The 27,822-nt window shown below is 35.2% G+C and overlaps 1 protein-coding gene across 3 annotated transcripts in view; it reads right to left on the bottom strand.

The window, feature by feature from the left end:
• Window positions 1-942: 942 nt before the first annotated feature.
• whd (carnitine O-palmitoyltransferase whd) overlaps window positions 943-27,822 on the bottom strand; it is a 36,397-nt gene continuing 9,517 nt past the window's right edge. For 2 of the 3 annotated variants that reach the window (XM_090166211.1, XM_090166213.1), the window contains 13 exons: window positions 23,456-23,592; window positions 19,276-19,552; window positions 5,821-6,036; window positions 5,645-5,752; window positions 5,380-5,579; window positions 5,110-5,314; window positions 4,920-5,053; window positions 4,752-4,817; window positions 4,607-4,691; window positions 3,979-4,143; window positions 3,585-3,908; window positions 2,218-2,388; window positions 943-2,147 (listed from right to left, as the gene is read on the bottom strand). In XM_090166211.1, the coding sequence (XP_090022337.1) occupies window positions 2,079-2,147; window positions 2,218-2,388; window positions 3,585-3,908; window positions 3,979-4,143; window positions 4,607-4,691; window positions 4,752-4,817; window positions 4,920-5,053; window positions 5,110-5,314; window positions 5,380-5,579; window positions 5,645-5,752; window positions 5,821-6,036; window positions 19,276-19,552; window positions 23,456-23,592 (2,157 nt within the window). In that variant the 3' untranslated portion in view covers window positions 943-2,078. The remainder of the gene's footprint in view (window positions 2,148-2,217; window positions 2,389-3,584; window positions 3,909-3,978; window positions 4,144-4,606; window positions 4,692-4,751; window positions 4,818-4,919; window positions 5,054-5,109; window positions 5,315-5,379; window positions 5,580-5,644; window positions 5,753-5,820; window positions 6,037-19,275; window positions 19,553-23,455; window positions 23,593-27,822) is intronic. The other variant, XM_090166212.1, reaches the window with a different exon arrangement.

Raw genomic sequence — 27,822 nt, 5'->3', positions numbered from 1 at the left:
CGTGGATTCTTAATAACGTGGAAAATGTAAAAACTGTAATAACGTGGAATCGGAAAAACGTGGAAAATATCAAAACTGAAATATAAGGTGGAATTGTAGAAAGTACACAAACTGGAATAACGTGGAAATTACTCAAACTGCAATAACGTAGAAGGTACCTACACTGGAATAACATGGAAAGTACCCAGACTGGAATAACGTGGAAAGTATAATTAAAAACGTTACGTTCAGTAGATACCATTTCAGGGAGACGCTGAATAACGTGGAATGGAATAATGTGGAAACGATCGGGCCATTGGAATAATTAACGTGGAAAATGTAAAAAAACTGGCATAACGTGAAATCGGAATAACGTGGAAAATTTAAAAAACTGGCATAACGTGAAATCGGAATAACGTGGAAAATGTAAAAAATTGGCATAACGTATATCGGAATGACTGAATTAACATGAAACCTGCAGAGACTGGAATAACGTGGAAAATACCAAGGCTAGAATAAAGTGGAAATTGCAATAACTAGAATAACGTGGTAATTACAATAACTGGAATAACATTAAAAACGTTAGGAATAAGATTTCAGTAGGTATACCATCTTACAATATCCCATTGTGATTAGCTAGACCACAGGGGGTACAGGGGGGCTACAAGCAAATTGTAGATTGAGTTACCACTCCCTATAATCAAATTCTAGGGAGGGGTATTGCCCCCCCCCCCCCCTGGACAACTTGATATTCAGTTTGATTATCTAAGTTTTTTTTTTTTTTACATAAGAGCTAATACCCAAGGCACCACCTTCGACCACATAAGCATTGTAGCTTGTGCGTGATCAAGTCGGCTCTGCGGAGTGATCAGCCCCTCGCGTTAAATGGATGAAGAGCAAATCTCAAGGATTAAAATGAAAGAATCTGTATATGATCAAAAAAAAATCTAAACACAAATACTCTCGCAGTTTCGTAAATTTTATTTATTAAACAAATCTACAAAATTTAAACCCAATCACCTTTTTGGTCAAAATAAATCTGACCATATTTTTAAAGTTTTTAAAAAAAAAATCCCTGTACACTAAAAAGCTATATTACACTTTCACTAAACTAATTTTACTGCACTAGCCAAAACTCACTCTTTTAAACAAATCTCAATAATTTACTTCACACACAATACATTAAGGTAAATGAATTGTCTTTCCCAAATCCTTCAAAAAAGTGCCAGGGATACAAGTAAATAAAAACAATTGTTCAAAAACAAATTTGTGTAAAAAATTCACTATTTTTCTTTAGAAATAATATTATAAACACTGCATTGTGTGTGCACTGACAATTTATTTTGCATTGATACGGCACCAGGCTTAATAGGTATCAAAAAGTCTTTTGTACTCCGATTTTGCACCAACTAAAAACAATGTTTGCAGTTCCAAGTCTGATAGTTAATCACAACTGAACAGTCACAATCTAAAAACATACATTAGGACTGAAGTAGAAAATAAAAAAATAAGGTTGGGGCAGATTTTGATAGGTAAAACTTAAGTACTACATCTAATATTTTGCACTAACACAAACCTGCATAAGTAAAATTCAAAAAACAGAACAAGGATAAAGAGTAAAAAATAGTCCAAGGTTTATCATGCTCGTGAGGCCTACTTGTCTTGATTAAAATTACAAATTTTAGGTGGGATAATTCTACTTCAGGGGCCTCTTCGGATGCTACGCAAGTTCTAAATATACGTCAATTATCCTATTGACAACCTATAAAATGCAATCAAAGCAAAGTTTCTACATTTAAAAACTGACCTAACAAGGGCCTATTTTAAACTGACCTAACAAAGGCCTATTTTTTATGTTAATTTGTCGCGATGCTTACTCAAGTGTTTCTTTTTTACATATTAAAATTGGACTAGGGGTTTTTCGCTTTTTGAGTATATAAAGCCTTAGAGATTTGAACCTCTACAAAAACTCTTACACACTTGTTAAGAGTGTTTTTTTGCGTTCTCCTATGATGGGCGAAAGGAACAGTTTAATTTTTTTGAAATAGGAAATCTTAGGCAGAGGCGGTGAATCAAAGTCTTAAAACTTCCGAAAATCCTTATTCTTCGAACAATTTTCTCATGTCGTTTAGAGAATGTTTAATGTGCTTCAGCAGCCGCAATGAGTTCTTAGGAGTAAACCAAAATTAGTAAAATGACGATTTAACTTAATGAAGTATAAAAATTTCATTAGAATACCGTTTCTGGTGATGAAGTTTTGGATGAAATGTGAAAGAAAATAACATTTTCACCAGCAATTAGATATGATACTCCGTAGCCATCATCAACAACAGGGCCAAATCCACCTCCTCCGCACAAATGTTTTGGATGATCTTTAAGGTTCAACAATTCAGTTTGTCGATGAGGTGTCTGAAAAAAGAATAATCCATGGTTGAGTTTGCTATATCAATTCGTCCTTCCTCAATCAAAACAAATCATGAAAAACATCCTGAAGCTTTAGCTAAAACCATTTAGGTAAAAATTACCTTAGTACCAAAACCACCACTAAACCTTAGCCAAGAAAAGGTGCTAATCTTAAGTCAAGAAAAAGTGCTAATCTTAAGTCAAGAAAAAGTGCTAATCTTAAGTCAAGAAAAAGTGCTAATCTTAAGTCAAGAAAAAGCAATAAAGCTTATAGAGATTTTAACAGAGCAAAAAGGTTGGGTAGGTAAGCGATTCTAACTCCGGTAAAGATACTCTAACACCATGTAGATGTACATAGCACGCTGCCTTATCTCCAAACTCATGACTGACCATCAATTCCCAGCTTTAGCTCTAGATTAATGGCCAAAGAATTTATCTCTGGCCCCTCTAGGCATAAAGCAAAGGAATTCCATTAGGCTAGTTGTTAGCCTACTTACAGGTCACTGTCTACTTAACAGACATTTATACTTTATTCAGTGCTCGAAATGAACCGGATAGCCATTCTGTTTCGTAAAAGTTTTCCTCATATCGTTCTGGTTCGTAAATTTTTTTTTTATTGCACAGCTCCAGTTTTTCAGAATAATCTGATGCTTTGAAAGGAAACGCATTCCAGGTTCGAGAATAAGTACATTTCAAGCACTGACTTGATTGGTATCAATTGTGATCCAATCGGCCAGGGCCGTTTTAATCCTTCTGTAGGCCTTAGGCAAAAATGTCAAATTTACCGTATTTTCGGACATTCACAGGCCCTATTATATGGAATAGTAGGCCCTAATGTCTCTTAAAATTTTCATAGGCCCTAGGCACTTTGCCTAGTCTGCCTTATGGATAGGGCGGCCCTGCAATCAGACTGAGGAGGAAATGTCCTATCATGTACTTGGTAGATGCGAAAATTTCGCAGCTCAATGTTTTGAACATCTTGGTATGCATCAACTGGAAAATTTTGATTTTTTTGTCGGAGATTGGACATTTTTAAGTCTTAAGGTCTGGGGTTGCTCAATGGACCTCTGGTCGAAGTGCACGATAATATAGAGATTTGCATTGGTAAGCTCCGAGAAAGCTTAAAAAGTGAATGTCCCATTTAAAAGCTATAAAGTTTCCCAGTGGAGATCCCCACTTATAAAACCTTAAAAACTATATACCTGACTGGTTGAAAGCCTCCAGGGTTCACCAAGTACAGCATCCAAGAACGGAGATTTAGTTTCTAAATATTTTGATACTACATATAGACAAAATAAATGCCGATCAATCCCGTAGCCGCACATTGCGTCTTGATACGATAGTTGATGTTTCCCACACGCTTTCTGTAGCAATTTCCTTCGCTCTTCATTATTTGACTTGGGGTTTAACATAGCTTTCACAAAATCACAAGACTCTTTTGTCACTGAACGCACAGTTTCAGTTCGGCCCTCTCTAAACAATCTAGTCATTGATGCTTCATAAGTCAGGCTGAATTTATTGCAATCCTGGTCAAATCAATAATTTTAATTAAATAATTTGTTTCAACGCACTGAAAGCAAATTTTTTAAAGATTACTTTGTAATACGCCAACTGCAAAGCCATCTGAATAAAGGCGTCTGGGCTAACTTTGCATTTCTTCATGAAGCCTTTCCCGTAAGCATCGTGCATTAGTAGTTTCAAGTCAACATCAGCAATGGCCGCTTTCGTCTGAACAACGCTCTTTTCAATTACGTCAATGCACTAATAATATATTATTGAGTAAATTAATTGGAAGGTTCCGTTTAAAGCAAGTGTCGGCTTGACGTGAAATAATTCTTTTTACAACAGATGTCGCTAGTGTCAAAAACAAAAGATGCTTAAGCTACATTTTGACCCAAAAAGCGAGACATAATAGAACCCCTCGCAGTGATCGACTAGTTTGTAAATTTGATGATAACCTAAATTTTAGAAATTTTTAACCATATATATTATTTGGGATATTTAAATTAGGTTAAAGTCCACCAAGTAGAGTATAAGTTGTCCAATTATAATAATTATAAATGGTTTCGCTATTTTGAATTTTAGCTTCTATTGACAATAATAGATGGCTTTATTTCAAAGAACCAGATAGATTCATTGTCACCTCTAATAACAAGGGCCTTAAACGCAGGTGGCAATGATAGAGCCGACAGTTGCTTTAAAATGTGTCAATGGTGATAATTACAATTGGTTCCATATCCCACTTTAGCCTAATTGGTGAGGGTGGTTCAACATCGGGAGTTCCTATTGTGTGCCCATCAGGAGTATATCTGTTAATAAATTTAAGACTTTAGATACAAACCTAAATCTGGCCATTTAAAAAAAATTACCCTAAATCTATAATTTCGGATGATTGGACAAATTCCCAAAAATGTGCCATAATAGGAGCGTCAGCCCTAGAAGTAAAGCAACAATTAAGAAAATTTGAAGAAGTGTTGTTTCAAATCGTGGGTGCACACGGGCTAAACCTTTGTTTATGATTAACCTAATGAAATTACCATGAATGTTCAGCATTAAAACCGACTTTAGCATTTTTTCCAACAACCAGCGTGAACGACTTATCAAACCATCGGTTATAACCATTGCCGTGCAACATTTGACCTCCGTAGAAGTCTAATTTGCTTGGATCATTCTAAAACAGCAACAAATTAGTAACGTAACACTTTTTAAAGCAATTTTTAAACATACAGGATCATATCCATAAGATTCTTCATCTAGTGAAACAACGAACGCAGCCTTTTCTATAATATCCAAGGAGGATTTGTTAATTCCTTTGGAGAAAAACTGTTGTCGAGTGGTGGCCCATATTTCCCTTTGTAGCGCAGTCAAAACTGCCAGGTGCTCTTCACCATGTTGCGGTTTATTATCAGAATTTAATATTTGTTCGAATTGACTGATAGGATCGTGAAACAAATTAATTCAGATTGATCGTAACAGTATTTAAATTATATAACTTACTGTTGCATTTCACAAGGACGAAGTAGGCGACCCTTATGGTAACACGGAAGTTTGTAGTAACAGCCGCGATGAATAACAATGATATGTTGACTATCAGTGTAATGGACGAGTTTGTCACCTTCCTCACCCGGGAGTCTAGTAGTGTTGAAGAGGCGTTCGTATTGATACGAGCAGAGGGGAACCAAGCCTTGGATCATCATCTGTTAAAGGATGTGAAAGTTTTAAAGTAATCTATAGATTTTCTTTAGTTAGATTTTGAACTCACCGGTTTCATACTCTGTCTATCAATTCCTCTTCTGAACAAAAATGCAGAGTGGGTTAAATTGGCAGCACGGGCGGCTTGGTTCGTTGTGAATGTAACTAGTATAGCGTCCTATAGTTACAGAAATTATTAAGGGACCCTTGAAGAAGTTTAGTCAACCAACAGAAAAAATAACTTACAATTCCGTAGAAATTGCTGTTAATGATCAAAGGACTTTTGCCCCTTAAGTAAACAAATTCTTCCCACCAATCGGATACGTAATTAGAAGCCCACCAGGATTTGAGCACTAAATATTGCTGAAGCTTCTTTCCAATGCCATTTTGAAACTCTTTGGTCAACAGCACCAAATGCTCATATTTTTCTTCAGTCACCAATGGTTTCACACTTTGAAGATACTGGAAAATAAAAAATTATAATTCATTATCACCTACAAGTCAAAAATAGCAACAAAACTACATTAACTAAAAATGAGACTAGCTAAACATTGAAAATTTACCCGAGTAATTCGTCAACTACCAGTGGTAGCCAGCAAAGTTTACTTCTACCCTTATCAAACTAGGCTTATGAAAAGTGACTTTGGTTTACCAAAAGCAGTTAACTTCTATAATTCATACGACCTCAAACTAGTCCAACCAAAAATCGGGAGAATAACTTTGTTGAGACAATCTGAGAGCATCATGGTAGAATTTTTCCCCGCAACAAGAGGGGGAAGGAAAAATGTCCATGGCATGTGCTTCGGAGATACCTAGCTGATTTAATTTTTTTTACTGTTCGAGCATGATTAGAACTGCGAGCAACGATAAAAATTGTTCCCACTTTGTCATTCACATAAGTTAAGAATGTATTAATTTCTACTTCGAGAAAATTACTATGTTGAGACGATTTTTAGCGTCGCTCCCAATCCCCTTCACGTTCTAGCAGGGTTCACCGATTTAAAAAAAAAAATATTTAAATCTAAATCTAGTGATTTTTAAAAAAAATCAATTATTTAAATCACACATCGTATTTCAATCGAGGAGTAAAAAATGGCAAAAATAGGTTCTTAAATTAAAATACATAGAAAATCTGAGCAAAAGTATTACGTAATAATTAAATTTGATTAAGATTTACTTTAATTCAAGATTAGCTAACTTATAAGAGTAAAATACCCGATAATTATACAGGAAGAGAGCCATTAATTGTATAAAAATCAATTAATTCAATAAAATAAAAAAAAGATTGATTTGACTTTAACCAAAAAAAAAAAGTGGCAACCCTGGATGCTTGGATTAATAATAGTAGTTCCTACCTGGATATATCACTTGAAAAAACACCTGACCAGCAAATGGCTTTTGCGACAGCAGCGCCGCTTCTGTGAAGTTAGAGGAGAATTTCTGAAACTCCCGTAACATGTAGCCTTCTACAAGGCAGAGCCCGTAACAAACACTTAGCAAATGCACGCGGAGCTATAGAGTGATATCTATGTAGGAACTACTATTATTTAAACAAGCCGCATGATCACAACTGTGACGTTTTCCACCCCACTCGTAGCGGGGGTACAATTCAACCATGACACTTGCCCATCATCTCTGGTTTAAGGTGTTTTCCCCGAGATCTTCGGTTTCCCCTTCCATAAAAACTTGTTGAGGTTAACGGTAATAGTTAGTGTAGGGAGCTGTTGGCTCTAACGCGTGGCATGCAGGGCTTGTCACCACCCTCCTACGCATTGTAACCCGGCCACTTGAATTAATGGCTTCAAAAATCGCTTGGGTGGTGCCTTGGGTATTAGACTAGCTGATTATTATTATTATTATTATTATTATTATTATTAAATAGCCATTCTCCAACAGTAGAAATAAAAACAGCCTTGATGAAAAACCAAGAAATTTTTTATTCCGTCCTAGCCCTACAAATATTTTAAAAGGGGGAAACGTTTTTTGTATTTTGGCTCGCCCAGCCTGTTCCCCTTTATGATATCTAATAATATCCTTAATCACATCTATGAGCAAATTTCCTTTTAAGAAACTGGTTTTGGGGTTAATTACGCAATATTATTCCAGCTTATTTATCCTGGATGGTCATGGCAGACGTGAGAATATAATAGCAAATATTAAGTCGACAGTTTTTCTACCCCAGGAAGCATTATTCAGCGTGTTTACCAAACTTGGAATTTTCCTTCATATTTGAAAAAACCCACAACTTTCGCGAAGTGAATGAACCACAGGACTCTTTATTACGAAGTTTTTCCTTATTTCGATTTCTACCGCAAGTTAGGAAGCCTAGTTCCAGCGACCGGCCATTCGTAATTTCGAACTAGGTTTGTGGGGGTTTTGCTTTTTCAAATGTAAATTAAGTCCATTCAAATTAATAAAGGCATATTTATAAAAATATTTATTGGCGCGAATTAAAAATTAAATAAAATAAGCATTTACCTATTTATAACAATGATTATTTTAAATATATAAAATCCAAATTCATAATTATTGGCGAATTTTTGGAATAATACTGTACGTTTCTTAACACCAAAAATAAGGTAATAATATTAAGTATGACACTTCTATGCTATTCTGTTCCGTTAATGACAACAAACCAGGCTATGGACTGACAACCCGCGAGTCGTTACTGCCACAAAACCACGTTTTGGTTTCAGACTCATTAAAGGTCCAGAAAAGTGACCACGTGACTCTGCAGCAGTCCCCCCCCCCCTCAAAATTAAAACGAGATTGTAGCCCTTTAACCGATGCAGTAATTATTTTCAGGGTTGGCTCTTATTGATTTTTTTAATTGATTTTATAATTAAGATATTTTACTTTCATCGGTTAGCTAATCTTGAATTAAATTTAATTATTTCACATTAGGTGGTTTCTTTTTACCTGTTCTCGGACTAAAAGTGTACTTTTAACCCTAAAACGTTTTTTTCTCCTGTTCCGGGGATGAGAATTACTCCGGCAAATAAACAATTCGCTTGTTCCCGAGCATTAGGACTACCTCTTTTTACTCCTTCTGAAAAGGAGGTGTAAAGGAGTAAATCGGATTTTGTCGTCTGCTAGCCAGAATTTTAGTTTGCTCAGATTTTCTTTGCATTTTAATTTTTAAGCTATTTTTTTACCATTTTTTATTCCTCCATTGAAATACATTGTGGTTTAAATCAAGTAACTTTTTGGAAAAATGATTTCCCTGATATTTCCTGGTTTTTTAAGGTGTCAGAGCACCCAATGATTTAAGATAACCTTAATAAAAACTATATAGAAAGAGTGGAAAACCTTACGCTTATGGATAAAAATCTAGGTGAAAATCACGACATGATTGCGGAAGTAAATTGTAATAGTTGATTTTATAAAATGTCTTTACGCTTGCCCAACTTGTTGAAATGTTGCCCTGGAATAGTTCAGCCAATGCTTAAGAACGAGTTCATAAACTCTTTAGTGGGAGAGAAAACAGATCCACAGCTGAAGCGGGGAGGCAACATTTCAACAAGATGGCCAAGGTCATTTTATAAAAAGAACTATCGTTTAATTGAATAAACAAATTACTCACTCAATCATGTCGTGATTCTTTACCTATATTTAAATAAAAACTCGATGTCATAGCTAACTTAACCAATCTTTTTACGAAGAGGTATAATAATTAGCTAGGCTAACACTAGGGATGCACCGATATGGGTAAGTCAATATATCGGCCGGCCGATATTAACCAAGTTATCTATCATAGCAGTAGTGTATATGATAAAATCATTGTAAAAGACGGTTCAGTGCACTGTCATACCATTTTATTCTCATTTTTTTATGAAAAAAACATTTGCAAGAGCATATCCGAATGTTTTTTAGGGCTGTGCGAGTACCCGACATATTTTTATGTCGGGTACCCGAACTCGTAACTCGCTTAAGAAAAATGCAATACTCGTCGATTATCGAGTATCGAAAATTTACATATTCGGGTACTCGAATACTCGAATAAGCCACCTTGCTGAATTTGTCGGGTTATTATTTTCCCCATCAGGTTCGGGTACTCGACTATTCGGCGAGTATTTTATAAAATTGTGTTTCCGCCGCAATAATTTCAACGCGACGCTCTGATATGGTATCAATTTAGGAGTTTAAATGTTTAATAATAGAGTTAATCAGTCAACTTATCTATGAATTGGTAAGTTTTAAATTCGTTATCAAGTTTAATACAGTTATAATAATCAAGAATACCATTATTAATAATTAAAGAAAATTACCCGAAAAAACTCGATCGAGTACTCGAATTAAGAAATTTTTGGCTTAATCAAGTACTCGATTACCCGACTCGATAAAAATACTACCCGACTCGACACTCGACGAAAAGGTTTTCAGATACTCGGTACCCGAGTCGATTGCCTAAAACCACTACTCGCACAGCCCTAATGTTTTTCATTTTACGTGGTACATATTTTCTATGACAAATCGAATATTGTTATTTTTTATTTGTTTACACTCGTAACCCCCTGTCTAAAAAGGTATGATCTACTTTTGAAGTCTGGCGTCCGTGGCGCGGCCAATCAAATAAAATATTATCGTTAGTTAATCGAGAATTTTCTTATTTTTAAATATTTTCCTGAAAATATTTTTCAAATACCGGTATCGGCCAATATCGACTTAAAGCCGATATTGGCCGATACCGATATTAGAAAAATAGGCCGATATATCGGGAATCTGTTCCATTGTGCCGAATCCCATTCGACCGAAAAACCCGCACTTCTCCGGGTTTAGGATTCGTTCTAATGGGATTGTCCCATTCGACCGAAAAAGCCACACTTCTCCGGGTTTAGGATTCGGTTTTATCAGTTTCAGCATCTGTCAGAACAGCATGCAGTGTTACCTAACCTAACCTAACCCAACAGACTAAAATATATATTAAAACGCTTCCATAAAAAATCAAAAGGAGTAGAAAGAAAAACAATTTTTTTTGCGGTCGCTCAATTGTGAATATTGCGTCGGTCGATTAGAAAAATACAAAACCCGCCTTTGGGCTAATTTCATCAAAAACATTGGCGGAATTCGGTCCAATGGGGATACGGCGCAATGGGAAGATTCCTATATCGGTGCATCCCTAGCTAACAAACCCAAGCCACAACCTTAGGCCCAAGTCATAGGGTCACTAATTCATAATTGTCATTTAATCTTTAACAAGTATAATTTTATTGATGCAAATTTGTACCCTTTAGGACAAACTTTCTGAACCCTCATAAATTTCCCTGATTTTTATTAATGGGAATTTTCCTGACTTTTCTAAGACTGTATGAAGTTATGAACCCACTTTACTAATTTCCAGATATTCCCCGGTTTTCCAGGTCTGTATGAACCCTGCTTCTGGTTATACTTAAGGCGTTTACTTTACTTATGATTATAAGTCTGTTTCGTAACGCGTTTGTCAAAATCAACAGTCAATCACGTTTGGGACTTTGTCAACTATACTCGTAATTTTTATCAGATAAGTTTTATGTAACTCACTATTGGAACAATTTTCGTGTAAGTGAAATTTATTCCGATAAACCCGACCTTCAAATAGCCTCCGTCAAAGTTTATCCGTTACTCGTACTTAGATTTCAATTTATCAATAATTTCCCAATACCATTTTTTACGTCATAACTAAGAAGCTCACACCCCCCTTTAACATTTACAGCAAAAACACACACGGATTTGATTTGTAGTTACGCGTGCGCCATCAAAATCGAACAATTAGATATCAGCATAAGCCTATCATCACGTCCCCATAAGTTAAGAGCCCCATGTTCACGGCATTGTCCATGCGAGAAGAAAATGAACGTACGACGGTAGGGCAGTAGCGACATCTTCTTTTTTCAAATTTCTCCATCTGAAATATTCTCTTACTTGGTAGAGCAGCCACGCTCGGGTTGATAAATTCCACACAAAACGCGTCTTAATCTCAAATTTGAAAAATAAATACCTTCAGAAAAGCAACTTAAAGCCACTTGGGTTCTGATGAATCATTTGGCAACGATAAGTGTTAATATTAAGTTTGAAAGCGAATAATCCTTGGCAACGGTGCTAATTTCTCCCGCGTGGTTCTAACGACGTAAGTTTAAAAACTTTCGCGCACGGCTTGCGCACATTCATCATGCATTTCGCGAAAGTTATTTCAGAAATACATAGTTGAGGACATAGCCACTAGGATGTGCAGATTTTGAATACCTACCTCTTAATAACGGGAATGTGATCGTAAAAAATTCGGCCTAGACCTTTGCTTATGGGGACCTTATGATAGGCTTATGATATCATGGTGACCACCGAATATTTTTAAATCCTTAAAAGGAATTATAGGAAATTTATCAGTGAAATATAGGAAAATACAGGTGTTTCAAAAGGTGACGCAAAACTTTTGAGTTGGGGGGGGGGGTGAGTTGAGAAGTATGCCGTTTTTCCCCCATTTTCGTACGATAAGTTAAAAGAACGCCAGAGAGCTTCCAAGTGTTTCCTACTAGCCCCTGGAAGTAGGCTACAACAAGCGCAAAACCTAGCGATGTGGAAGAAATTAGCCAAACTTTCAAGGAAATAAATGATAATCATAGAATTTGTCATAGATATATCAGAGTAAAATTACCTTCAAAAAGTGTCAAGATAAAATATAATTCCCCGACTCTCCCTGAATTTTTAAAAATTCTGACCTTTCCCTGACTATTTAGGCCCATTTTTAAATTTCCGGACTTTTCCAGATTTCCCTGGCGTTTGGCAACACAGTATTAAATATGACAGAAGTAATAAAGTCAATCATTTAATAAAAAAATAATGTAAATTTTTATTCTTTCTGAAGACTGAACCCTTATAAATTTCCGATTTTTCCCTGACATTTCGGTGGCCAATCTTAAGGCTGATTCACACGGGCAGTGTTTTCCTGGGCAAACGACTGTGCACGGACAAAATTTGCCGTTAAACGCGAAAACGGATTATTTTTAAATATCTCTACCAAGAATGTATTTATTTATACTCAGGAAGAATGAATATGTCGACTCTTGTCGAGACTATCGACGGACACGTTGAGGCCCTAACCCCGTCACGCTAAGAGGGGGGGGGGGGGCGAAGGTGGTCTTATTTTTTGCGTCCTCGCAGCAGCGTTAATCTCGTCGAAAAACGTAATTTTTAAGAACCAATGAGATAACAGTATTATTTGATCATATTAAAGCGGAGGAGCATACCGGGGGCCCCAACGGCTGGAATTGGAGAAATTCTAAAAATAATCGACATATTCATTCTCCCTGAGTATAAATAAATACATTTTTGTCTATACCTTGGTTTTTAGGAGCACTTTGAGGTTGACCAATCAGCGAGAGTTCCGCTGTCACGTAATATAAGAAGCGAATTTGATAATCTTTAAAAGTAGGCTTACGAATTTTTGCGTCTATCCTGTGACGGCATAACGCTCTCCGATTGGTTGAGCCCTACTCGCCTCAAAAAAAGGTCCTCCATTTTCTTGTTTACCGGCCGCGCTCGCGGCGGTAAACAAGAAAATTTTGTCCCATGTGTATGAATCCAGCCTAGCTTCTATTAATCCTGGTGGTAGAAATGCTAAATAAATTGATTCACTGACGGAAGAAACTAAGTTATGACGTAGGGGAAGTGAGCTAATTTTAATTCCACTAAAATTTATTTATCCTATCATCCTAATTAAACAGGTTTGGGTAAAATACCCACCTATCTGAAACGGTGAGCGAGCAACATCTAGGATGTCGTGCTTAAAAAATACAATATTTACTTGGGGGAATTTTTGCCCCGACCTAAATTTTTTTAGTAGCGGAAACTATGTTATCAAATTTCAATATATCTTGATTTATCTCCAAGCCGAATTATGGAGAAAGTTAGGTTAAAATATCTTCTTGAGAAAAACATTTCTGATAAGTGGGGGTTCCAAATTCTAATCCCGTGATTAGACAAAATATTATTATTGATAAAAAACCCAAAACAAATGCTAATTTGAGATTGTGAAATAAATTAACAGCGAAATCAAATAGATAAAATATTAGTTTAAAAGACCGCTACTTCATTGATAAAATATTCGTTTATCTTTTAATTAATATTTTAAATTGTACGACCACGGTACATAATTTTAACATAAATAAACTTGACTTGTAAAGGGTATATGCAAAATTTACACACGGGATTTTAAAAAAGTTATTTCGGAAATCAGCAACTGATTGAGATTTTAGAGCACAATTTTCGTGCTGATTTCTGCGTTTCTTTAGGCGACATTTTCGAACTGATTTTCGGCCAAATTTTTGGGATTTCAAATTTGATTTCCAAAATAATTTTTCTCTTAGAATGTATGGTAACAATTTTTGGGATTACATTTTCCATAACCCACTAATAAGGAGACGACCCGAGGTGATAATCACCGATTTTGTTCAAACTCTGGTATAATGTACACCCTCCATGTACCTTAAAAAACCTGCAAGGGAAAAGCTGCGACGGGCTTTCGTTTTGCCATGGCAACCGAAGACGTTTTTGACAACATGATTTCGAAATTTTTCAATTGAAAATAACATGGGAATCTGAACGGATTTTAAAGGATTTAAAAAAAAAATTTAGAAATTTTTAAAAACGTTAAAAATACATTTAAATTGATTTTAAAAAATAAATTTGATCAAGTTTAAATGCAATTTGGTCAATTGGGGGACCCTTAAAATCCTTCAGATTCCCATGTTATTTTCAATGGAAAAAAAATCCAAATCATGTTGTCAAAAACGTTTTCGGTCGCAACTTTTCACAGTTACATGGAGGTGTACATTATACTGAGTTTTAACAAAATCGGAGATTATCACCTCGGGTCGTCTCCTTCTAAGTAGAACCTGCGGTGTCAATGTTAAAGGTCACAGGAAGGAGATTACAATATGGTAGCCCTCTGGTGGTGACCGAAAAACTAGAAGTTATATTATGAGTTTTTCTCAAAAACTTATTTTCACGCATACATTGAAGAGTAAACTACCTTAAAATAGTGTTAATTATTTAAATTCAGTAGCTAATTAGTTACAGCACTTAAAGGCCAAGCCCCCCCCCCCCGGGGTATTACACGAAACCATAAGTAACATAATACTCTTAAGTAATACCAAAGATAAATCAGTAAGCATTTTTCAATTCGTCATCCAAAAGGAGTCGAGAGTTTAAATTCAGCCAATCATATAGCCTTACAAAAAATTTCATCTGTGCACGCGGCGAAAACGAAATTAGCGCGGATAAAAAGGCATTAAGCCTAAAAATGACTGTATTCAAAATCACGCGCCAATAGGCGCTTAAATAAAACATCTTCCCAGAAATTTCCAAGAAGTAATATTTCCGAAAGCCAGGACTCATAAGTTATTATTTATAAAGTGCTTGTTGAAATATTAGAAAGCTGGAAACTTTCTCGAACGTAACATCGGTTTTTTGCTAAGCCTTAACATGCCAAAAAAGTTACCTGGTTTAAAGGAAACACTTGTTGCATACCGTACTGAAAAAGTAATATGTTTAGTTCTAAAGGAATGAGTTTTCATTTTTTTCCAAAAGATAATTTTATACGAAATAAATTAAATCTGCCTCCATGAGAAGCTTTAATAATATTATTATCTTCTTATACTTAGTTTTAGTAACATAATATATTTTACCTTAAAATATATTATCGAAAATGAACATTAGTATGTTCCTTATACACGTGAGCCGACGCGTTTCTTATCTGACGCAAAACTCTCATGAGGGCAAAAACGCGTCTCCAATTGGCTTAAATATGACTTTTTGGCTAGCCATTCTAACCGTTTAACCGACCGACCGGAAATAGTTCCTTCCCAGATGAATTTGGAGAGGGGAGTAGAAACCGAGTATCTTTTATTGAAGCGTCCATTATCGAAATATCACGTTACCGGAAGTTGGGTTAGATTAGTTCACGGCGCCGCTACAAAATTTTGCGTCATTGCGAAGAAAGGATGTATTAAAAAGTCAAAGTAACATAATACCCCTAACTAAATAATTGCTAATGGCTTTAAAATAAGTCGCTCGATGACTTAGACCTAAGGTGGTGCCTTGGGTATTAGCCTAGCTGATTATTATTATTATTATTTAACTTTCTAAAATAATTATATTTGGGGGAAAATGCTTTAAGTAGATATCCCTACGCAGGGTAATTCTAACATTTTAATCATTACGCGCAGTAACTACATGCTGTACATTTACAGCAGTGTACAATTTTTATTTGTTTTTAAAACTAGATTTAATTAATTTTAATTTTTGACAGTTTTATGCCTCGGTTTTACCAAATTTATTAATAATAATAACTACATTTTAAGTTAATTTTAATTAAATTTCTAATAAAACTAATTTTAAGTTAGTTTGTCACATCAATGCCAATTTAGAACCAATGTACTTTTGAAAATTTTATGAATACTCTAGGAGACTACCCGAGGTGGTTATCACCGATTTTGTTGAAACTCGGGGGTTAGGTAGACCTTATGGAAGTATGAAAATTGCCAAAGGGAAAAGTTGCAATGGGCTTTAGTTTTCCCATGGAAACCGAAAATGTATTCAAAATTTGTATTAGCATAAAATGGAAACTTAACTAATTAGTGATTGAACCAAACCAAACACTAGAGTTTTAAGTCGGAAAATTACAGAGGCCGTTATAAAAAGGTTTGCATTCCATGATTAGCCTAATATTGTTCACAAATTTAGATACAGCGGCATTTTCGCCTCATTTTGTCGAATCTTAAAGTAAAACTAAACCTCTAGACTAGTCTAGAATAAAAACCATTTACGTTTCAATTTATTATTTTTCCGATTTGCGGAAAATTAATACCCCTACCAAATACTAACTTTTTAAATTATATAAATAATATTAATACTAATGTACGAATCTGTTCCATTGCGCCGAATCCCATTCGACCGAAAAAGCCGCACTTTGGCGGATTTAGGATACGGTCTAATGGGATTGTCCCATTCGGCCGAAAAACCCGCACTTCTCCGGGGTTAGGATTCGGTTTTATCCGTTTCAGCATCTGTCAGAACAGCATGCAGTGTTACCTAACCTCACCTCACCTAACAGACTTAAAAATATATTAAAGCGCTTCCATAAAAAATCAAAAGGAGTAGAAAGAAAAACAATTTTTTTTGCGGTCGTTCAATTGTGAATATTGCGTCGGTCGATTAGAAAAATACAAAACCCGCCTTTGGGCTAATTTCATCAAAAACATTGGCGGAATTCGGTCTAATGGGAATTCGGTTGAATGGGATGATACCTTATGTACCAATTTAATTTAAAAATAACTTCAAAGTACTGATTTTAAAACCCTAAATTATCCCATTTCCATAAGCTAAGTATCAAATCCACAATTTTATTGTCTTCGTGACTTAATTAAATTTGTAATCTTTAGAGGTCTTTAACAAATTTGGCATTGATGAAAACGTCAAGCATTGTTAAACAATATTAAAAAAAAAAACAGTAACATAAAAAAACTAACCTAGAACCATATTTTCCTACACATTTCTTTACGTTAACTTTCACCAGCGAACAATTTAACAATTGCGCCAACCGGTACCACGTTCAAATCTTTGATACAATACTAAACACCCTCAAAAGATATAATTCGATTGTTGTAATTTAAAAACGTTTTCGCTCTGGGTCAATACTTTCTTACTCGGCAATCAAATTTGTACAAAAAACAGTTCAACCGAGAAATTCGCCACAGATTACAGATTTCAAATTTTCATAATTTAAATTTTAAAAACTTTATCAACCGTTATTTTTGTTTTTTGTTTTAAGTACTAATTTGGACTCGGGGCTAAACGCGTTCCGTCCGACTCGGAACTAGATTTTCAAGTGGGAGGTTTCGATTTAGCCGTATTTATTCAAGCAAGTACTAACACACTTGTCAAATTAACTGGTTTTAAAGACGAGAGAAATTTCAGATTAAAACTTCCTTATTCCACCCACTATTTGGCGATAAGCCCGACTGGAAAACCTCAACAGGAAAACTTTTACGTACCACCGGGGAAAGTTTGATCTATTCTCAAAACAATTTGCTACCTACTAATCTTCAATAATAATTTAGTCATTGATATATTAGTTTATACTAAATTTCAACTATTTTCGAAAGAATAATTCTAATTTATTTCCTAAATTTATGCAGTTAAAATTTGGTGAAGGTAAATTTTAAAAAGTTATTGAGAAACAGGCAATTTTTATCAATCTTAACACTACCATAATTAAGGTATTCGTAATAAGTTTGACATTTCGGAGCAGTAAACCTATCAGTTCATGCTCTCTTTGGTGGGAGAATCACTACCTGGTTAAGTTGATGGCGATAAATTCGAAAATAACTACCTCAGGGTGACCACAGAATATTTTGAAATCCTTTAAAGGAATTATAGGAAATTAATCAGTGAAATGTAGTAAGATATAGGAAGAAAATTGGGGGGAAATTGGAAAAAATGGGAGAAAATTAACTATACAATAAGAGGAAACGGTTGTCACAATTGTTTAAAGGGAGTATAACATTCAAAATAAAGTTGATAACCCATAGAAATAGTGGAAAACTATCGGCGAACAGTGTTGGAAATAAGCATCTTTAAATTTAGAGACTTCTAAAGGTAAAATATCAACTATTTTAATTTCTTCAGACCTTTTGAGTAAAATATAGGACGGACGTTAAATTATAGGAAAATATAGGAAATATAGGAACTGTGGTCACCCTGCTACCTGGCAGATACAAAGACTAATAACAACTACCGGGGATCAAAAGTTTTCGGAATTAAATTCCCTAACCAAATTGCCAAATTTTCCCTGACCATTTTTGTAGAATAAATGAATATTTTGAGGTAAATCTTGAAAAATTTTGATTATGTATTTTAAATACATCTTTCCAAAATTTATTTTCCTGATTTTTGGGGGGCATTTTAAAATTCCCTTTACTTTTTTGGACCATTTTTAAATTCCCTTAAACTTGCAAACTAAACGCGGAAGGAGTATAGATTTCACTCAGCGCCATAAGCTGGGGTCTTCTCTTTAGTTGCGAGGCGAAAGTGCTAACCACTCTACCATCCCACCTTTTGGCGGGGGAGGACTACAGTGGCCATTGTCTACTTTCGCGCTATTTCAAGCTGAACTCTTTTAATTTTGTATTTTAACTCATAAAATTAATATTTATGTGTAGAACAGCCTCTTGTTTAGTGATTAAAATAATTTTAACAATTTTAAATTTCAAAGTAATTAAGTTATTACGTTTTAATTCGGACCCCCGGAGCTAAACAAGCTGGGCAAGCGCCCAAACTACCCTATAGTTAGGACCTTATATCTCATTAACTATTAATATTAGAATTATCAAAATTAATTTAAGCACTAGAGGAAAGTTCAGCCTAATAAGAAAAATATAATTCAATGATGTAATAGTTGATTTTATAAAATGTCTTTACGCTTGCCCAACTTGTTGAAATGTTGCCCTGGAATAGTTCAGAAAATGCATAAGAAAGAGTTCATAAGCTCTTTAGTGGGAGAGAACACTGATCCACAGCTGAAGCGGGGAGGCAACATTTCAACAAGATGGCCAAGGTTATTTTATAAAAAGAACTGTTGTTAAAACAGAAACGTTCAGCTTGAACGAAAAAGAGGCTTTTACCGTATTCTTCCCCCTTAACAGATTTGTTGCAATAAGACCTCACCTTGTGCATAGTTTCGTCCAAAGATGGCAGTCGTAGCCTGGGAAGAGATCCTTGGTAGCTGTACAGCAAGGGCTTCCGTCCTTGCAGCAGTTTGATGAGCACCGTCCACGCTTTGGACTTCCACGAGTACTTCCGTCCTCTGGCTTCGTACATCCAGCCTTTGTACATGAACAGCAACTTCAAGGTGTAGCGGAAAAACAAAATGGCCGCCGCCCACAAGATGGCGCTGAACACCAGGCACGTCGCCAGTTGCACCATCACAGGCACCGACTCTTCCCTGCAAATCCAAAATTATCTTTAACTTCCTTCAACTACACCAAATCAGTTTGGTTTCTGGTGGCTACGGTTCAATCTCAACAATTAAATTAAAATTAAATTAAATTAAAAGTGTGACCATGAGTGTTTCAAATGTTATGCAAAATGTTAAAGGCCTAGGTTTGCTTCTGCCAGTCCTCCTTAAATTTACTTGCCTGAAAAGCAAATACCCTGGTGGTAGGCCAACCGCTGAACATGTTGGTCCACCACCAGGGTATTTGCTTTTCAGGCAAGTTATTTTAAAGGGGGACAGGCAGAAGCAAATCTAGGCCTTTAAGGGGTTGTGGGGGTGATTTGAGAAGTATGCCTGTTATTTTCCCATTTTCCTACGAAGAGTTAAAAGAGCGGCAGAGAGCTTCAAAGTGTGGCCTACTAGCCTCTGGAAGTAGGCTGCAACCAGCGCCAAACCAAGCAGGCCCATTCTCGGAACGTGGCGACCTCTGACCCAAAGGATTAAGAGAGGGGTACAGTCACGCTTAATATTGCACCACAGTGAGACCACTAAGATTTCTTGGTAGCGATATCACAGCGGGGGTTTGAAAGTTATCTTTTGGATTCCGGAGTGCGACCAAAGAATACAAGAAGCTTGATATTCTTCGGTGCGACCGAGGGGTCGGACACTGGCCATTATTTTTACGGGATTTCGTAGAGATTTTGGCGATTTTATCATTATTTTTGAAGTGATTTTGGGATTTCAATGTTAATTTACCATAGAGAGTTAAAAGATTTTGCGATTTTATACAAAGTGTACGGGATTTTGGTAAATGTCCCGACCCTCGGGTGCGACCTAGCGGGCGAAATCTTTTCGCTATTTTGCTGCCACTAGGACTAGGCCATTACTTCGTAAATTTTTATAAATAAATATAGAGTTTATTACAACAAGATGTCACGGACATATAAGTACATACAATCCCCCGATGAATTACTATATTTTAAATACTAAATTTAAATTTGAACAAATTTCCAATCATCTAGCACATTAACTTAATAAACCCAAAAGGAATTTTACCGAAAATGAATTTATCGAGATACCTGGTTTTGGCAATAAGTTAGCGAAACGCGAACACCTTAATTTAAATTAATTTTTAGACAAACCGAATTTGTCGAGTTACCTGGTTTTGGAAATAAGTAGTGTTGTAAGTCGGAAAATTTTCCGTATTTTTCCGAAAATAAATAAAAGTTTTCATTCCATGATTAATCTAATATATTGTTTGCAAATTTAAATAAAGCGGAATTTTCGCCTCATTTTTTCGAATCTGAAAGTAAAACTAAACCTCTAGACTAGCTTTAAACTGATTAACAATGTAACACTATTAATGTCCTGTAGTATGTTTACCAGTGGCGGACTGCGTCTAATATTATTGGTGGCCAGAAGACAAAGGGCCCAGGTCTTAACAACTATAACACTATCATGTTTAAGGGGGCCCACTTCATGAACGGCCCATGGGGCCCACTTGCCATCGGGCAGGTTCACTCTATTACCAGTCCGCCACTGATGTTTACTGTTATTAGACATTTTATATCGATAAAAAGTTAAAAACAATTTGTTTCCGATTTGCGGAAAATTTTCCGCATTTTCAACACTAGAAATAAACTTGCGAAACGCGAATACCTTTAAATTAATTTCTAGACAAGCCGAATTTTTCAATTTGTAGGTTTGAAGTCGAATATCGCCATATAGCAGTAAATGGGCAAATGACCAACTTGTGGGCCCCGTTCTAAAAAACGGCGAAAATTGTTTTACGCAAATATATTTCCGGCGGATTTTCCAAGGCCCGCACCTGGTTTTCACTGGAGATTTTTTCAAGCGGTTTGTAATTTGGCGATTTCGATAGCGCATGCGCTGAAAATTGTATCTTTACTGACTCACTCATTACATTGTTTTTAAAACATCTATTAATCTATTTGCTTGGTCATATAAAAAATGATAAGCGCGAACCTCTTCTACTTTTTTGTTTAGAAGTCATCGTGACAAACTGACTAAATTACAGAAACAATGTTTATAAACTAAACGCGTCGCTTTTTAGGCCTAACAAATTGAATCAAACCGAGAGTAGTGAGCTAGTGACGTCAACGCATGATCTTCACCGATTGGTTAGCACGTTGCGTTGCGTTTTAAAAATTCGGAAAAATAGAACTTCCATTCCGCGCTTGTTCGCGGAATATCGCGAGCTTTTCGTAAAATTTTGCGGAAAATATTTTTCCGCAAACGGCGCGGAAAGCCAATTCCGCTGTTTTTTTAGCCCAGTGGAAACCAGGCTTTATGCTGGAATACGGCGGCACCGGCATCACGTTAGCATAAGCATCAGATATTTGGTAGGGATGCACCGATATATCGGTAACCGATATATCGGCTAATTTTTCAAATATCGGTATCGGCCAATATCGGCTTAAGCGAGGCCGACATTAGCCGATACTTCTGGTATTAGAAAAACATTTTCAGGAAAAACTTATATTTGATGTAGTAGCGGATTTTGCCGTAGATCCGCCTCGGGAAACCAATTGTTCACAGACGTTACATTTGGATTTTGATACATCGAGAGTTTTACTGAAGTATTTCCAAATAGGACTCGTCATAATGTCGAAGTTTTACAAAGCGAAAACACGACAAGACTGAATATGGGCTCTGAGCGCCGTTGTGGGTAAAAAATGTTTCGTGCAAAACGTTCGGGAAGCAAAGGTCGTTTCTACACCTAAAAAGTAAAAACGACCTTTGATTCCTTCGGTGCATGATCTGACGCTAGATCATACCATTTTTTTTGACAGGGGGTTAAAGTGTAAACAAATAAAACAATCTAGTGTTTCTTTTTGATCGCTGTTGTAGGAAATTATTATTCGCGTCCAAAACGGTCAGGAATCATAAGTGGTTTTTAGACTCCATAGATCATATCATTTTTTAACAGGTGGTTACGAGAGTAAACAAAAAAGCATAATATTGTGATAGGTAACTTTGTTAATATCGGCCGATATATCGGCTATCCTAGGCCGATAAAATCGGTCGATATTATCGGCCACGATTAGCCGATATATCGGCTGTACCCATATCGGTGCATCCCTAATATTTGGTTGAACGTTACTGAACGCATCCATAATATTAGAGCGTGGAATCCAACCAAACAGAAGCTCGTGATAATTTCATTTGAAATCGCGTACTGATATATTTTTGGTTATGACATAGCTATCAGTAATTCAGGGCTCCCAGCGATTTTTTTAGCCAAAAAATAGGAATTAATAGGAACATTTTTAGCCAAAAAATAGGAATTAATAGGAACATTTTTAGCCAAAAAATAGGAATTAATAGGAACATTTTTAGCCAAAAAATAGGAATTAATAGGAACATTTTTAGCCAAAAAATAGGAATTAATAGGAACATTTTTAGCCAAAAAATAGGAATTAATAGGAACATTTTTAGCCAAAAAATAGGAATTAATAGGAACATTTTTAGCCAAAAAATAGGAATTAATAGGAACATTTTTAGCCAAAAAATAGGAATTAATAGGAACGTTTTTAGCCAAAAAATAGGAATTAATAGGAACGTTTTTAGCCAAAAAATAGGAATTAATAGGAACATTTTTAGCCAAAAAATAGGAATTAATAGGAACATTTTTAGCCAAAAAATAGGAATTAATAGGAACGTTTTTAGCCAAAAAATAGGAATTAATAGGAACGTTTTTAGCCAAAAAATAGGAATTAATAGGAACGTTTTTAGCCAAAAAATAGGAATTAATAGGAACGTTTTTAGCCAAAAAATAGGAATTAATAGGAACCATTTTGAAAAAATATGAATTTATAGGAGTATATTGAAATTATAGGAATTTATAGGAACTATAGGAGCCCTGGTAATTAGAAATTTAAGCTAACTTACGACCACAGGAAGTTTTCCAAACATGGTATGACACCAAACGACGTGTCCCAGCCAGCAAATTGAAGAGAGGTCACGATGGAAGTTATCAATAATAAACTTCTGACTGAAGCTGGATAAACTCCATTTTTGAAGTTATTCTGAAAATTAAACAAAAAATTAATATTCATTTCAGAAACTACAGAAATTTTATTTTTTTTACGCGTGATTTGTTGGTATTTAACAAATTAATAATGAAATAATTGGCGTGCATTAGGCCTAGTAATGCAAAATAAAATTTAGGTTTTTAAATCTAATTCAGGGTGACCAGGGAAAAGCTTTGACAATTTTATAGGAAAAATAGGAATTTTAAGGGCGAATTATAAGAAAATACAGGAAACTAAATAGGCGAATTATAGGAAACTAAATATGGTAAGAAAAATATGGGAAAAATAATAAGGTAATTATTGCATATCGGTATACTTTGACTCGAATCACCTAGAATATTGATAATGTTCTGTACACTGCTTTCTTGCATTATTGTATCACTTAGCGGATTTACAAAGCTGGTATATTTTAAGATTTTGTTCGAAAACGGCAGTATTTACAGTAGATGATGACACGTACAAAAACGTTCTTTCATTTTCAAAAGACCGTGAAATTATAGGAAGATAGGTAAGAATAAAGGAAATTATAGGAAGGCATTAAAAATATAGGAAATATAGGAAGTCTGGTCACCCTGCTAATTAGTACTTTTAATTTAAATACCGATAACATTTTTATTCCGTGCATACTGCACTTGTGATTGGAATTTCAATAAACTATATTGGTTCATTTTTATAAAAGATAATACAGTCTAGTTTAAATGAAGTTAATTTATACTTTCAGAAGGTTCAGTCATCATGGTATAATTTAGCCCCTGGCACAAGAGGGGGGAGGAAAAACGTCGTCGGGGTGCGCTGCAATCGCCCAGCAAGACATCATTTTTGGGGGATAAAAATTTTAAATTATAGGAAAGTTGAAGATTAATATTATAGGATAATTATAGGATAGTTAAAGATTAAAATTATAGGATAATTAAAGATTAAAATTATAGGATAATTATTAGAGGTGCAAATACCATTTTTTGGGGATCGAATCGAATATAAAATATTTTTTCAGGGCACGTCAAATACCAAATCGAATATTTATAACGTCAAATAATTTGGTCGAATATTTTTAGAGAAAAATTTTAAGCCAGATAACTGATCAAATACCAAATAGTATTTGGAATACCGAAAAACTCGACGTATTTGGTTTTGAAATAACCAAATAGTTTGCATATTTGTCAAAAAATAAAAAAGTAATTGAAATCACTGTTCATTTTACTTGCAATACTAAAATACTAAACCAAATGTATAATTTATATTTAATTTAATTTCACAGCGTTCTCCTCTGATGGCCTTGAAACTCAACAAATTAGAAAAAGAGCCGCGGTTATTCGACCAGTTTGCAAACTATTTGAAAATACCAAATACTTTTTTCCTATCTTTTCGAATATTCGACTATTTGATCAAGAAAAACGAATATTCGCGAACTTTCCCAAGTGCTATTCGATTCGACGAATCGAATATTCGATTTGGTATTCGATCGAATTATTTGGTCTAACCAAACCTTTTGCACACCCCTAATAATTAATTATAGGATAGTTAAAGATTAAAATTTTAAAATTATAGGATAATTATAGGATTAAAATTTTAAGAATATAGGATAATTATAGCAGGGTGACCAGGGAAAGGCTTGGAAAATTTTATAGGAAAAATATGAATTTTAGAAATAAGCGAATTATAGGAAAATATATTAAACTAAATAGGAAATTAATAAGGTAATTATTGCATATGGGTATATTTTGACTCGAATCACCTAGAATATTGAGAATTTTTTGTACACTGCTTTCTTGCATTATTGGATCACTCAGCGGATTTACAAAGCCCGCACATTTCAAGATTTGGTTCGAAAGTGGCAGTTTTTTCACTAGATGTATACGTACTTAAAAAATTCTCATTTTCAAAAGATCGTGAAATTATAGGAAAATATGTGAAAATAAAGGAATTTATAAGAAGGCATTAAAAATATAGGAAAATATAGCAAATATATGAAGTCTGGTCACCCTGTTATAGGATTGACATTTTAAAACTATAGGATAATTATAGGATTAAAAATTTTAAATAAATTTTGGATTAAAATTTTAAGAATATAGGATAATTATAGGATTAAAATATCAAAATTAAAGGATTTATTACTAATTTAAAGGAGTTTAATTGGGTTAAAATATAGGAATATAGAAAGGAGTAAGATAGATCTTTAAAAAATCGAAATCTTTTCGAATATGCTCCTTTCATGATTTCGATATTAATTACGATAAAATTTACTAATGAAACATATTTCTTGTTGGTGTGTTAATCTTTTAAATCTTTAACAGTTAATTTTTAGCATATTCTGTATATAAAATGGAATTCTTTATGCTGCAAGTTTTATTCGCTCTACGATTTTTGAACATATTTTTCAAAATAAAAAGTATTTTGAGGCGAAAAGAGTGGTTAATCAGCGTTAGACCAAGCAATAAAAGTGGTAAATTTTGAATAGTGAAATGTGTACACATCATTTGATAAGAAATTCAACCCCATTGTAAAGAGCTTCTGATATTAGTTTCTACTAATTTTAAATTATTTAGAAAAGTGAAATATTCTGTATAAAACGATTATTATTTTAATTAATCGAATTTAATTTTTATTTATTTATTTTACAAACTAACCAAAAATATCTACATCAATATTTAAATTATAAATTTAAGAAAAGGTTGTTTGCTGTATAAAACAATTACGATTTTAATTAATCGAATTTACATTTTTTTTAATATTTAAATATTTAAAAACCAATCAAAATAACTACGCATTCTCAATATTTAAATATAAGACCAATAGTGTCTCCCGAGATAACTTATCACCCTTTGCAGATTTATGGAGGAAACCAAGAATTTATTTATTACTATTACTTTATTAATTTATACAGGACTAAATTAAACAAATGTTGAATAATATATTAAAATTTTTAAATTATTAAAGAATTTAAAAAATTCCGAAATGAAACATTTATATAAAAGCTACAACGAATTTTGTGACCGAAACAACAACTTTTCACACCATGAATTATGAAGCTAAATAAATATCTGTAATTTACAGGACTTTAGGACATATCAAGAAATTTAAAATATATAGAGCCGTATCGCTCTGTGAGGTGGCGGAGTGGTTTCGACTCGCAGCAAGAGGAGCCGGGTTCGATCCCAGCTTGTGGCACTGGGTCGGAACTACTCCCGCATTGAGTTGGCAAGTTCTCCCCACTGGTTAGAGGGGTTTCCCCCCGAGTTCTTCGGTTTCCCCTTCCATAAAAACTTGTCGAGGTTAACGGTAATAGTTAGTGTAGGGAGCTGTTGGCTCGCGTGGCGTGAAGGGCTTGCCACCACCCTCCTACGCATTGTAACCCGGCCACCTGTTTAAAGGCATTATAAGTCGCTAGATGACTTGGGTATGCACTCTTTTTCGCGGTATTTTCCCGGGCGCGTCCATGTTTGGTTTTCCCCCTTTCAGCCCCATCCTCCATTACGGATACGCAGAGTGGATGCTAAACTCCCCGCTGAGGGCAGAAGCAATGGCTGACGAGCAAGTAAGAGGGGTCAAATAAAGGCGCGAAAAAGAGTGTATAGGAATTACAAGACCACTAGGTTGTCAATCATCCTCACGTTCTAATAGTAAGCCCCTCCCCCCTAAACGCCAATCAACTCAACCCAATATCTCATTCCGAAGACGTATTAGCTTCCCCCTTTCTTGTACCAGGGGGAGGGGGGTAGTCGTTTATTCTTGTAATCCTTTTGGAAAAATCTTTTAAGGGAAGAACCGAAACTTCCTGTCACCTAGGAGCAAAAAACGCAAGGAGAACGCAGCTAGTCTTTAAACACGCTAACGCAGTGTTGCGTACAAATTTCATTGGACGAGCCTTTACGCTGAGCGTTTTACGGGCGGGGGGGGGGGGAAACAATTTCCGAATTCCCCCCTCTGACGGCAGCAGGCGCTAACGCGTCTAGCCAATGAAAAACGTACGCAAGAAAATCGACGACTTTTGACGGGTTGCGTTCTGCTTGTGGGGGGGGGGGGGTGCTGTGTTTGTTGCTCCTAGCTGTCAGGGATTACCTTTAGCCCATTAGAATTAAGGGATTAGTCGGAAACCCTCCAAAAACTTTCCATTACCACGGCCAACACGCCAAAAACCCTTACCATTAACAAGGTAACGCGCAAAAAAGATGGCCTTTGACCCTAAGGTACAAAGGTTCTTTAAAAAAGAGGTGAAGGAAATGG

Source organism: Leiobunum rupestre, chromosome 2 (genome assembly GCF_980474605.1).
Source record: "Leiobunum rupestre chromosome 2, qqLeiRupe1.1.hap1, whole genome shotgun sequence".
Lineage (NCBI taxonomy): Eukaryota > Metazoa > Arthropoda > Arachnida > Opiliones > Sclerosomatidae > Leiobunum > Leiobunum rupestre.
This window is presented reverse-complemented; position numbering and strand designations above follow the sequence as displayed.